Source organism: Phacochoerus africanus, chromosome 14 (genome assembly GCF_016906955.1).
Source record: "Phacochoerus africanus isolate WHEZ1 chromosome 14, ROS_Pafr_v1, whole genome shotgun sequence".
Taxonomy (NCBI): Eukaryota; Metazoa; Chordata; class Mammalia; order Artiodactyla; family Suidae; genus Phacochoerus; species Phacochoerus africanus.
In genome coordinates, this window is record NC_062557.1 from 58,636,760 (window position 1) to 58,650,131 (window position 13,372).

At 46.5% G+C, this 13,372-nt stretch overlaps 1 protein-coding gene across 15 annotated transcripts in view; it reads left to right on the top strand.

The window, feature by feature from the left end:
* Positions 1-13,372, top strand: part of NCOR1 (nuclear receptor corepressor 1) — a 136,912-nt gene that overhangs the window by 22,170 nt on the left and 101,370 nt on the right. For all 15 annotated transcript variants that reach the window (XM_047756904.1, XM_047756903.1, XM_047756907.1 and 12 more), the window contains exons 3-4: positions 4,851-4,987; positions 12,438-12,630. In XM_047756904.1, coding sequence (XP_047612860.1) covers positions 4,851-4,987; positions 12,438-12,630 — 330 coding nt within the window. The remainder of the gene's footprint in view (positions 1-4,850; positions 4,988-12,437; positions 12,631-13,372) is intronic.

Genomic DNA, 13,372 nt, shown 5'->3' on the forward strand with positions numbered 1-13,372 from the left:
TTGACAGTTATTTTCTTTCTGCATCAAGAGATGTCGTTGGTTGTGCCCTCGCCTTCATGGTTTCTGACTGGAAGTCTTTGTCCGTTCTTACCTTTATTTATATATATATATATATGTTTTTTTTTTCCTTCTCTCATTGCTCTTAAGACTTTCCTCTTTTTCACTTGTTTTCAGTAGTTTGATTACAGAATGCGTTGTTGTACTTTCTGAATGTATATGTTACTGTTTTTAGCATTCACCAAACTTCTGCTTCTGTGTATTTGTAATTTTCATAAAATTTGGGCAATTTTCAGCTATTATTTCTTCAGGTATGTTTTCCTGTCTCCTCTATTCCTAGTTTCCTTCAGAGCCACCAGTTACTCATCTACTATCCTCTAGGTCACTGAACCGCTGGCCTTTTTCTTTTTTTAATCCATGATTTTTTTTTTTTTTGGCTGAATTGGCGACATATAGAAGAAGTTCCTGGGCCAGGGATCAAATCAGAGTGAAGCTGTGACCTACACCACAGCTGTGGCAACTCTGGATCCTTAACCCACTGTGCCGGGCCAGAGATCAAACCTGCACCTCCACAGTGACACAAGCTGCTGCAGTCAGATCCTTAACTCACTGCACCACAGTGGGAACTCCTCTTTCATTTTTTAAAAAATCCATTTGCAGCAAACAAAAACATGAAAAAATGTTCAATATCACTGATTATTAGAGACATGCAAGTCAAAACTACCATGAGATACCACCTCACACCAGTCAGAATGGCCATCATTAATAAGTCCACAAATGACAAATGGAGAAGGTGTGGAGAAAAGGGAACCCTCCTGCACTGTTGGTGGGAATGTAAGCTGGTACAACCACTGTGGAGAACGGTATGGAGGTACCTTAGAAATCTATACATAGAACTACCATATGACCCAGTAATCCCACTCTTGGGCATCTGTCCAGACAAAACTTTCCTTGAAAGAGACACATGCACCCGCATGTTCACTGCAGCACAATTCACAACAGCCAAGACATGGAAGCAACCCACATGTCCATCGACAGACAATTGGATTAGGGAAGATGTGGTATGTATGTGTGTATATGTGTATACACACACACGCACACCCACACACACACAGTGGAATACTACTTAGCCATAGAAAACAACAAAATAATGCCATTTGCAGCAACATGGATGGAACTAGAGACTAATACTGAGTGAAGTAAATCCGAAAGAAAAAGACAAATACCACATAGTATCACTTATATCTGGAATCTAATATACGGCACAAATGAACCTTTCCACGGAAAAGAGAATCATGGACTCGAAGAACAGACTTGTGGTTGCTGAAGGGGATGGGGAGGGAGTGGGATGGATGCGGAGCTTGGGATTAATAGATGCGGACTATTGCCTTTGGATGCATTAGCAGTGAGATTCTGCTGTGTAGCCCTGGGAGCTATGTGTAGTCATTTATGATAGAGCATGATAATGTGAGAAAAAAGAATGTATACATGTGTGTGTGACTGGGCACCTTGCTGTGCAGTAGAAAATTGACAGAACACTGTAAGTCAGCTATAATGGAAAAAAAATCATTATATAAAAAAATGCAAAGATTTCTCCTTAAAATAAAAGTAAAAATCCATTTATTTCATTTTGCGGTGACCTCATGTTCAGTGTTTGTTTTTTTGTCTTTTTAGGGCACATGCAGCATGTGGAAGTTCCCAGCCTAGGGGTCGAATCAGCTGCAGGCCTTCTCCACAGCATCTCAGGATCTGAGCCTCAGCTGCCAATTGCATCAGAGCTTATGGCAACGCCAGGTCCTGACCTGAGCCACTGAGTCAGGCCTGGAATCAGACCCATGTCGCCATGGATACTAGCTGGGTTCGTAACCTCTGAGCCACAGCGGCAGCTCCAGGGATCTTTTCTTCTATAATTTCCAACCCACCGTTAACATCATCCTGTGAAGCCCTCAGTGCGGGCACCGGATTTTTCATTTTTAGCTTCGTATGATCGTCGCTGGCTTTTGCGTGTTCCTTGGAGGACATTGGGTTCCTCCTCATTAACACTGAAGTTACTTTTGAGGTTTATTTTTAAACTTCTTGGGGCAAGTTTAGAGTGGTCTCTCTCTTCTAGGTCTCATTTATCCGCCAGTCCTGAACGCGTCTCTCCTGGGGTATCTCCTGAGTGTCTCTGTATTCGGTGAGCTTACCCTCTGACTGGAGGAAATTCGAGTGCGTTCTGGTCCTGTGTGAGCTCTGGGGGTGGTGTGTCCTTCCTTCTCACGGTTTCTCGGCAGGAGTTCCGCTTCTCGCGGCTGGGCATTCACAGATTGGCACTGAGCCCAGCTCTCGAGGGAACCCCAGTTCATGTCTCAGGAGACCTCTTCTGTGTCGCTGCCTTCTCTCTGCAAGTCTCCAGAGAGGGTCTCTGCTGTGCTTTCCTGCCCTCGCCCGGTGGCTGCTCCAGTGCATGAGAGTCTGGGTGCAGTTGGACTGTCCCTCCCGGAAGGACTTGCTTCCAGAAGGGAAGGCCCAGGGTATGGTAGGGGGGCCCATGTGTGTCACGTTGCTCAGGGCCAGTCCTGTGCCGCCTGCCGTCCCAGGGCCGAAAGGGCTCCTGCTCTGCGTCCGGGTTACCCGCTGCCTGTGCGCCTGTGGTCTGCAGGGCGCTGCCTGGGGCGGAAGCACCGTGTTGCTCCATTTCCCTCCTTGCTCTTAAGTTTGTCTTGCTGGGCGCATCCTTCCTTCCTTCCTTCCTTTTTTTTTTTTTTTTCCAGTTTTATTGAAGTCTTGTTGATTTATAGGGTAAATTCGGTTGTAAGGGTGCATCCTTTAGAGATTCTTTCGGAGAGGCCGTGCTTGGTGAATTTTCTGAGCTCTTGAGTTCTGGGAAGTTTGTAGCCCTAAAACTGGAATGATGCTTTTGTTACCGAGTTTGTGGGTTCACATTTGTGTTCCTCCGAACTAGGAATGTGCATTTGTTTGGTTCTCCCCAGCACTGCTGGTGAGAGGATCCTTCCTTGCGGGAGGTGCGTTTCTCAGGACTAGTAGTAGAGTTTCTGTCGTTTGTTTCGTCCTCCGTTTTCTAAAATCTTGTCAGGTTCGCTGTGGACTCATGTTAAGGAATCTGTTCAGCTTTCCTCTCAGGCCCTTTTTCATCTGAGGACAGGCTTTGTGGACTTGTGAGGCGTGCTCTTCTGTTGCTGCTTAGACGACCGCCGCTCACCCGTGGACTGCAGGGGCCGTTTCTGACTTGAACCTGTGATCCTCTGTCTTGGTGCCCTGCTGTGCTCGGAGAGAGTCCCTCGGTCCTGCTGTTGCTTATTGCCTTTGCCCTGCACCTGTGTCTGTTCTTCTGTTGTTCAAGTTCAGGGATCAGCTTTTTAATTTCTGTGATTGCTGTCAGGTTCTTTTTGAGGGTATCATTAATACTTTTGTGTCCTTTTTTACTTTGACTTTAAATCTTTTGTCTATGTCTTTTGATGTAAATTTTTTCTTTTTTTTCCCTTTCTTGGCTGCCCCGGGGTGTATGGTGCTCCCAGGCCAGGGATCAGATCTGAGCCACAGTTGTGGCCTATGCTGAATCCTTAACCCACTGTGCTTGCTGGACCAGGGTTCGAACCTGTGTGTGTCTCAGCACTGTAGAGACACTGCTGATCCCGTTGCACCACAGCAGGAACTCCTGGATGTAAATTATGTATTTATTTGTTTGCTTTTTAGGGCAGCACCTGCGACATGTGGAAGTTCCCAGGCTAGGGGTTGAATTGGAGCTGTATCTGCTGGCCTACGCCACAGCCACAGCAACACAGGATCCAAGCCTCATCTGCGATGTACACCACAGCTCACGGCAACGCCGGATCCTTAACCCACTGAGCAAGGCCAGGGATCGAACCCTCAACCTCATGGTTTCCAGTCGGATTCGTTTCTGCTGCACCGTAATGGGGAACTCCAGTACTTCGTTTTTTTATGGCTGAATGATACTCCATCGTATAGATACACACCGCACGGTTATGTATGAGTCCGCCGACACTGGGATTCTTGTTTTGGCTGTTGTGATTAATTCTGCATTGAAAATTTGTGTACAAATTTTTGTACTTGGGTATATGCTTTTAGTTAATTTGTCTACATACCTAAGAGTGAAATTCCTAGATTATTTGATAATTGTGGGTTTATATGTTTGTGATTGCTTCTAGATTTTTTTTTAAGAAAAACCTTTGATCTTTTCAATAAAAAGTCAGCAAAAGAAAGTAGGAAAAGACACATAAAAACACCCACCTAGAGTGGTGGAAAAGCTCTTACTCTTAACTAGCAAGTCGATTCTCTGCCTTTAGCTGGATGGCTTCTGTGACCTTTCCAGCTTTACCCTTTTTGAATTTAAGAAAGAAATGGTTTTTAGCATTTCATAGTGAACATGGGGATTTGAGAACTTACTATGTGAATAACATAGATTGGGAGTTACTCTGGTATATTATTAGGGGAACAGATCAAATATAGGTTGAACACGAAATCTCATTTTGAATTCTTTTTTTCTCTCTTTTTTCTTTTCTTTTCTCTTTTTTTTTGTCTTTTTGCCTTTTCTAAGGCTGTACCTGCGGCATATGGAGGTTCCCAGGCTAGGGGTCGAATCAGAGCTGTAGCCACCGGCCTACGCCAGAGTCTACACAAGGCATTTTGAATTCTTTTGAATGATATGCAGTTAATGCTGATCGTTTCAGGTTTATGGGAAAGAATAAGGTGGGTGCAGGAGTGCAGCCATCGTCGCTGTTCTGTCCATACTTAGTGGTCCGTAAGTGTCTTTGTGCAGTTGAACTTGGTTTGGTTTCGTGATGCTTTCCACTGCTTGGTTAGGAGTTAATTTTTGATTATTTTACTACTAGGAATTTGCAGTCCCTGACTACCGCTCTTCTCATCTTGAAGTCAGTCAGGCGTCACAGCTCTTGCAGCAGCAGCAGCAGCAGCAGCAGCTTCGCAGACGGCCTTCCCTGCTTTCCGAGTTTCACCCGGGTTCCGACAGGTAACGGGCTCTCTGTGCTGCTTCCATCCAGACTGAACTTGGGAAGTGTGTGTAAACTCCACAGGGGTTTCATTTATTTTATTACCTGAAGTTTAATTTTGTTGTGTTTATTTTATTATCTTACTAACAGTGCTGTGACTGGCCATTTACACGTTGTACTTTTTTTTCTTTTTCGGCCGCTGTGGGGCACATGGGGTTCCCAGGCCAGGGATCTGACTTGAGCTGCAGTTGCAGCCTGTGCCCCAGCTGCGGCAGTGCCAGATCCTTTGAACCCTCTGGGCTGGCCTGGGATCTAACCTGTGTCCTGGTGCTGCTGTGAAGACACTGTCCGTCCTGTTGTGCCACAGCGGGAACTCCTATCGTCTGTCTTTTTTGCTTAGAGTAGTTGACCGTAATGTTACCAGAGTTCCGCGTTAATGCTGTGTGGCTGGACGTCGGGGAGACCTAGCCGTGAATCGTGGCCGGCTGCCGTGGCCTCGGTCACGTCGCGTGAACCGTGTTGTCAATTCAGGCTGCGTGTAGAGCCTCTTGGGGAGGTTTCAAAACGTGCCTAAGTCTCATCTCAGTGATCACATCACTCTCTGGGTTTGGGCCCAAGTCACTCTCCTTTGCGGCCCGGGTTGCCCACTGAGGGACTTAGTCTCTCGGGCCGTAGTTTTCTCCCGGTAAAAGCGAGGGTGACAGTGGCGTTGTCTGCAGAGGATGGTGAGTATTTGGTCGGGTACTGGCGCCCCGGTCCCTGGTAAGGACTCGTCTTCTCCAGTGGCTTCTCCATCTCTGCTTTTACTCCATTCTCACTTTTAACCCAGAGCACCTCGAAGTACACCTGCCTTTATTAAGTCACCTCTCTTGCTGCCTTGTGTCGCCGACCTACTTCATGGCCGCATCCGGGGCACATGGGAGTTCCTGGGCCAGGGATTTGAACCCACTCCTCTGCGGTGACCCAAGCCGCCGCGGTCGGATTCTTGACCTCGTGCACCACATTGGGAATTGCCCTGACTTTCTACTTTAAAACTGGTTTTTACTTTTTAAGTTTGCAGATGATAAAAAGTTTGAACTTATTCGGTCATGTTTAAAATTATCATAAAATACATCTCTTGGTGAAGGTTGTGGAGAGAATTCAGATGGTTTTCCCCTTCTATCTAGCAAATATACAAAAATAGTTTTTTAAAAAAGGGCTAAAAATGTCCCTTGCATAAAGAAGGAGAGGCCACAGCATAGCCATAAACTTGGAGAAGTGGCCTTTGAGGAAGGAATGAGGAGACCCGTGTGCAGCGTGGCCTCCTGGCTCCAACCGTTGTCAGAGAAGCAGTGGGGAGCAAAGGGAGTCGCGAACGCTCCCTAATTTGGGAAAATGTAAGGGTGTGGTGAGTGGTTTGCTTGGGAACCCCTCATGCCATCCTGCAGGAAGGGCGGACACCGTGTGCCAGTGTCCACACCTCAGGACTGGGGTACTCGTGTGGTGGGTGGTGTGGGCCAGGGTCCTTAGCGAAGGCCCCGAGTGAGTTTTCGCCTCCTTTGCCCCATTCCTCTGTTTCCTCAGGCTGTAGAAAAGGGTATAGAAAGCCACATCCAGTCCTTGATGTGTAGACAGACGCAAGTCAGGCAAAGTGGGGAGGCGTGAGGAAAACCCCCCACACTGGTCCACACCAAAGAGGGAGTCTGGGGAGGCTGCCCACAGTGAGCCTGAGCAGGGGTGAGGGCCGCCGCGCCCAGGGAAGGCATATTCCTGGAGAGGAAAGTTAAAGCAGTGCAGTCTGCCAAAGACAGAGACCGCCGTCCGCAAGAAGGCAGAAAGAAGGAGCAGGCCCCATGAGTGTGTGCCTCTAGCACTTAATACCGAAGGGTTCAGAAACAGAGTCAGACAGCCGTGTCAGATAAAGTGAGAGGCCGGACTTTCCTGTGCCCTAAGCCCTCCATTGTATGTATGTATGTATGTATTTTATTTTTTATTTATTTTTTGTCTTTTGTCTTTTTCAGGGCCATACCCACGGCATATGGAGGTTCCCAGGCTAGGGGTCCAATTGGAGCTACAGCTGCCGGCCTGCCCCACAGCCACAGCAAGGTGGGATCCGAGCCGCGTCTGCGACCCACACCACAGCTCACGGCCACGCTGCATCCTGAACCCACTGAGTGGGGCCAGGGATCGAACCCGCAACCTCATGGTTCCTAGTCAGGTTCATTCAGGGAGTTCCACGACGGGAACTCCCAGCCCTCCACTTTAAATTTGGTATGTAAACTGATGAGGAACAAGGAATAAAACAGGTGGTTAAAAAGTCTGGGAAGAAAGTCTTTGATGTGATGAGTGGATGCAGAAGAAAAGGACAGAAGTTGAAAGAAGTTGATAAATACGGAGAACACATTCAAATCATCCCACATCATAAGAACGTGTGTTTCCAAAGCGGAGACCCTGGTAAAGGAAAGGAAATAACATATTCATGGTTTAAAAACCCCGCAGCCTTTTTTTCCCCTTGAAGAAGGAAGAACTTCGTAGGTTGATAGGACATACCTTGCTCCAAGAAAAATGTGCACGAAATGGTCAGTATCAGCACAGATCCTGGTTGAGTTTCTTGGAGTGTAAGGGTGAGGAAGCGACTCAGGAAACCGGGAAGCAGAACGCGTCCTCAGTGGTGGATCTGAGAAGATAGCAGAGTAGCAGCTGCAGAGTTCTGAGAAAAATTCCATCCAAGGATATGGTATCAGATACATTTAAAAACAACGGGCAGACATGTTTTGATGTGAAAATACTGAGCATCTAAAACCTTGAAGAATCTGTAAGAGGTAGAATCCGGTCAAAGAGAGACTGGGAGCTGTGGTCAAAGGACCACCGTAGCCATAAACCACTCAGGTGACACCTAGGTAATCATGGTTCTTTAACCGAGTGTCGGGAGTAAATCCTGCCAAAGTGAAAAGAAGATAACTATCCCAGATCAGAGGTGTGATGAGCCTTGGGAGAATGTTCAAAGGGGTGCGTTTGAGGGACCCTCCCACACTGTTGGTGGAAATGGACAGTGGTGCAGCCGCTGTGTGTGTGTCAAGGGTTCTCAGAAAACGAAACAGAACCATCATGTGCCCAGCAGGCTGGGCACATACCCAGGCAGAACCACTGTTGAATAGGATCCCTGCACCCGTGTGTTCACAGCAGCACTATTCCCAACAGCCAAGACGCGGAAGCAACCTAAGTGACCACCCACAGACGAATGGATTAAAAAGATGTGGTACGTGGTGGAATATGACTTAGCCATAAACAAGAATGAAATAATGCATCTGCAGCAACATGGATGCAACTAGAATTTCTCATATTAAGTCAGTCAGAGAAAGACCAATACCATATGATATCACGTATCTGTGGAATCTAAAATATGGCACAAACGAGCCTATCTAGAAAACAGAAACAGACTCACAGACCTGGAGAACAGACTTGTGTTTGCCAGGGGGAAGGGAGAGGGGGCGAGATGGATGGGGAGTTTGGGGTTCATAGAGGCAAACCGTTCCGTTTAGAGTGGATGAGCAGTGAGGGCCTCTGTGCAGCACAGGGAGCTCGACGCAGTCTCCTGGGATTGACCGTGATGATGGGGACGATAGGAGGAGAAGAGTGTGTGTGTGTGTGTGTGTGTGTGTGTGAGAGACTGGGTCCCTTTGCTGAACAGCAGAAATTGGCACAACATTGTAAATCAACTGTACTTCAGAAAAAAAAAAATACAAAAGTATTCATTTGAAAAGCGATTTGAAGACTTCCAGAATGGAAACATGTTAGGTAAAAAAGAGTTCCACCTTCTTAATGCTTTTCATAATTATTTTCCTTACACTTTAGCAAAAAGTTTTTAGGGACTGATTTCTTGTGCTAACAGAGCATTTACCTGGAATATAGCAGTCCCTTCCATTTTGAAGCTTTATTTCATTTCTAAAATATGTTTGTGTAAAAGTAGACCAAATACTCTATATTTTATTATTTTATTTTTTCTCTTTTCGCCATTTCTTGGGCCGCTCCCGCGACATATGGAGGTTCCCAGGCTAGGGGTCGAATCGGAGCTGTAGCCACTGGCCTACGCCAGAGCCACAGCAACGCAGGATCCGAGCCGAGTCTGCGACCTACACCACAGCTCACGGCAACGCCGGATCCTTAAGCCACTGAGCACGGCCAGGGATCGAACCCGCAACCTCATGGTTCCTACTCGGATTTGTTAGCCACTGAACCACGATGGGAACTCCCAAATACTCTGTATTTTAAAAATACTCTATGTGATTCTTCTGTTTTATTTTTGCTTTTTTAAAATGATTTTTATTTTTTGCATCATGGCTGGTTTACAGTGTTCTGTCAGTTTTCTACTGTACAGCAACGTGACCCAGTCACACATACATACATACATATACACTCTTTTTCTCACATTATCATGCTCCATCGTAAGTGACTAGATAGAGTTCCCAGTGCTATACAGCAGGTTCTCATTGCTAATGCATTCCAGAGGCACTAGTTTGCATCTGTTAATCCCAGACTCCCAGTCCCGCCCATCCCTCCCCCTCCCCCTTGGCAACCGCAAGCCTGTTCTCCAAGTCCATGAGTTTCTTTTCTGTGGGAAGGTTCATTTTTGCCATATGGTAGATTCCAGATACAAGTGACATCATATGGTGTTTGTCTTTCTCTTTCGGATTTGCTTCACTCAGTATGAGAGTCTCTAGTGGCATCCATGTTGCTGCAAATGGCATGATTTTGTTGTTTTTTATGGCTGAGTATGTTTCTGCTTCTCTGTCCATCCATCCGTATATGAACATAAAATGATGTCTTGGAAGCTGTTCATCCCTGATTATAGCGTTGTTTCTATGTGATTTGCTACTTAGTGCTGTTATATATCTTCTGGGAATTTTTTTGTTAGCAAATTTATATCATTTTATAAACACAGTGGTTATAAAGAGTCATTTCTGTGTGAATATCATCCATCATGTTTCCTAGATTTCATTGGAAAAATGGCTCTCAGTAACATTTAGAGTATTTGGATAGTTAGATAAGCCAATGCAGAATAGTTGAGATAGTTTTAAGTGTTATAAAAGATTTACTGAAAATTCGGTTTTCCCTTCAGCTACCAAGGAAGCCAAATCATATTTATACATTTTAAAACTAAAGTGAAATTATTTAGTTTCAGATAGCCTTCCTTAGCTGAAAATAAATAAATTGATGTAATTCTCGATTGTCTTTGTGGCCCACTATTTTGAATAGCTATAAACTTTATGACATATTTCCCTAAATAAGGGTTCCCCCTTTTTTTTTTTTTTTTTGTCTCTTTGCTATTTCTTGGGCTGCTCCTGCGGCATATGGAGGTTCCCAGGCTAGGGTTCGAATCGGAGCTGTAGCTGCCAGCCTACGCCAGAGCCACAGCAACGCAGGATCCGAGCCGCATCTGCAACCTACACCACAGCTCGTGGCAACGCCGGATCGTTCACCCACTGAGCAAGGGCAGGGACCGAACCCGCAACCTCATGGTTCCTAGTCGGATTCGTTAACCACTGCGCCACAACGGGAACTCCAAGGGTTACCTTTTCTTTAATATTAAAATGATAAAGTGTAGGTACATTACAGTAAAAAAATCCATTTGTTAATTTAAATGTTTTAGGAGATAATGAAAGTCAGTAAAATATAGGGAATTTTAAGTTTAAAGCTCTATAGAGACTTTTCAGTATGAAGATCTGGTGGGCTTTTTGTTGGCTTTGGAAGCCAACAAAGCTTCCGTTTTATTTTTCTGTTTGTCAGTTGGTAGATATTTGCGTTGTTTTCACTTTTGGACTGTTGGGGATAATGATGCTGTGAACATTCGGGTGCAGGTCCTTGTGTGGCTGTGCATGGACTCGTTTAAGAAAAAGGACTAGGAGCAGAGCTGCTGGGTTAGGTAGTGGGTCTGTTTGTTTCCCATGTGGAAAACTGCCAGACTAGAAAGTGGCTGCACCATTATATGGTGTTAGATATATTTTAAAAATTTTTTTATTAATTTTATTTAGATATTTTTTGATGCACATTTTTTTACTCATTTCTTTTTTCTTTTCTTTCTTCCTTTTTTTTTTTTTTTTTTTTTTGAAAGTTCCCGGGCCAGGGATTGAACCTGTGCCACAGCAGTGACCTGAGCCACCGTGGTGACAACCCTGGATCCTTATCCTGCTGAGGCACTAGGAAACTCTGGATGTTAGGAGTTTTTTTGGTTGTTGTTGCTGCCTTTTTTTTAGGGCTGCGTCTTCAGCATATGGAGGTTCCCAGGCTAGGGGTTGAATTTGAGCTATAGATACCAGCCTACACCACAGCCACAGCAATGCCAGATAGGAGCCGAGTCTGCGACGTACACCACAGCTCACGGTAGTGCTGGATCCTTAACCCCACTGAGCGAGGCCAGAGATTGAACCCACATCCTCAGGGATACTTGTTGGATTCATTACCACTGAGCCACAAGGGGAACTCCTGTATTTACTTATTTATGCATGAATAGTTTCCTCCTCCTAGAAGGAATTGGCAAGCTGACATGGGAAATAGTCTGACCTCTTGATGGAACGAGAGCTTTCCAGACTCTGCTTTTCTGAATTGCCCTGTGCCCTGGCTTCCTGAGGCCCCCCAGCACTGGGTATATCTTGCCCTCTGGCTTTGCTAAATCTCCCAGGTGGAGTGGCTGGAGGTACAGCGTGATCCTTGGAGGTCACCTTTGGTAGGTTGTGTCCTAAACAGGTGCCCAGTTGAAGGGACACCGGCGGGCTGGGGTCCCTCTGGGGCAGAATGTCAGGCTCCGTGCCCCAGAGGGCAGCGTGTGCTAACGGAGGTTCTCCAGGAGATCTCCGAGCAGGCCAGCAGCAGCTCTCCTCTCCGTGCCATGTCGGGGGGTTGGCCTTTTTCTGCGCGGGGTGCTTGGGTTTGGTGCTTCACCTCTGGCTGCTCTGTGCAGGATGCATTTGAGGGACTGGAAGCACGTGCCAGAGCCCTGGCGGAGGACAGGCTGTGGGATTGGGCGGGGGTGCAGCGCAGTCAGGGGGAGGGACGTGAGCCGCCACCACCCGACAGTCGGCAAAGGGGAGGGAGGAGGCCCAGGTTGGCTCAGAGCCCACGTTGCTGTGGCAGTGGTGTAGGCCGGCGCCTGTAGCTCCATTCGATTCCTGGCCTGGGAAGCTCCGCGTGCGGCAGGTGTGGCCCTTAAAAGCAAAAAAATAAAAAAACAAAATAAATCTGCAAATGGAAGTCTTCGGTTACATCTTTTACTATTTTACCCCCACCACGCCCAGCTCCCCTGAAGAAACTCTCTCCGTCGGAGTTAGAGGTTTCATAGCACTTCAGGGTGGGGGCCTCTGGTCTCCTGGGGTGGGAGAATTCACTTGGAAGGGAATGAAAAGCTGTGCTTACTTTCAGAGTTCACCCAGGGGTATCAGCCGCAAGTTGTGCATCGCGCAGACGTGGTCAGTGATTGTCGTCTTTGTGTGTTAGGCCCCAGGAAAGGAGAAGTGGATACGAGCAGTTCCACCCGGGCCCTTCCCCGGTGGATCACGACTCGCTGGAGTCCAAGCGGCCTCGCCTGGAGCAGGTTTCCGACTCCCACTTCCAGCGCATCAGTGCTGCCGTCCTCCCTTTAGTGCACACGCTGCCAGAAGGACTGAGGTCTTCTGCAGATGCTAAGAAGGTAAATATTTGTGCTCTTACCCTGTGGAGTTGTCGGTCTGAGATGTTTGTTTATCCGTATTCCGGCACAGCGCCTCCAAGAAAGCCCCATTATGCCAGTCTCTAAAGGTCAGTGCTATGGGAAAGTAAAAATTCTGTTCAACAAAACTGAAAGCCACAGACTTAATGCTTCCGACTCTTTAAAAGTCAGTACTTTTGACTTTCTGGTAAATGAACACAGCAAGAAAAATTGCTGTTGAGTGGCTCTCCAGCATCTTGTACCCGTGTGCTGGGCTGTAAAGTGTGGTCACGGGTACTCCAGAGCACCACACATTCGTTAGATTTAAGTAAATTTAAAACAATTCCCTTAAATTTGGTTGCAGTTTATTAACTGGCTACATGAAACAAGGCAGGTTTTAGTTAAGGTTTAACAGTGCTTATAATTTTTGTAAAGAACATTTTTTTCTAATTTATATGAAATTTTTTTTCTAATTTATGCGAAAAACTATTTTTTACATAAATGTTCCTGCGTGTTTTTCCTGGAAAAAGTTATCTATAATTCTGTCTTGGAGATAACTAATTTTTTTTTTTCCCCTCAAGGGCTGCACCTGTGGCACATGGGAGTTCCCAGGCTAGGGGTCCAGTTGGAGCTGCAGCTGCCGGCCCACACCAAGCTCATGGCAATGCCGGATCCCTAACCCACCGATGGAGGCCGGGGATCAAATCCGCATGCTCCTGGATCCTAGTCGGGCTCCCGCTGCGCC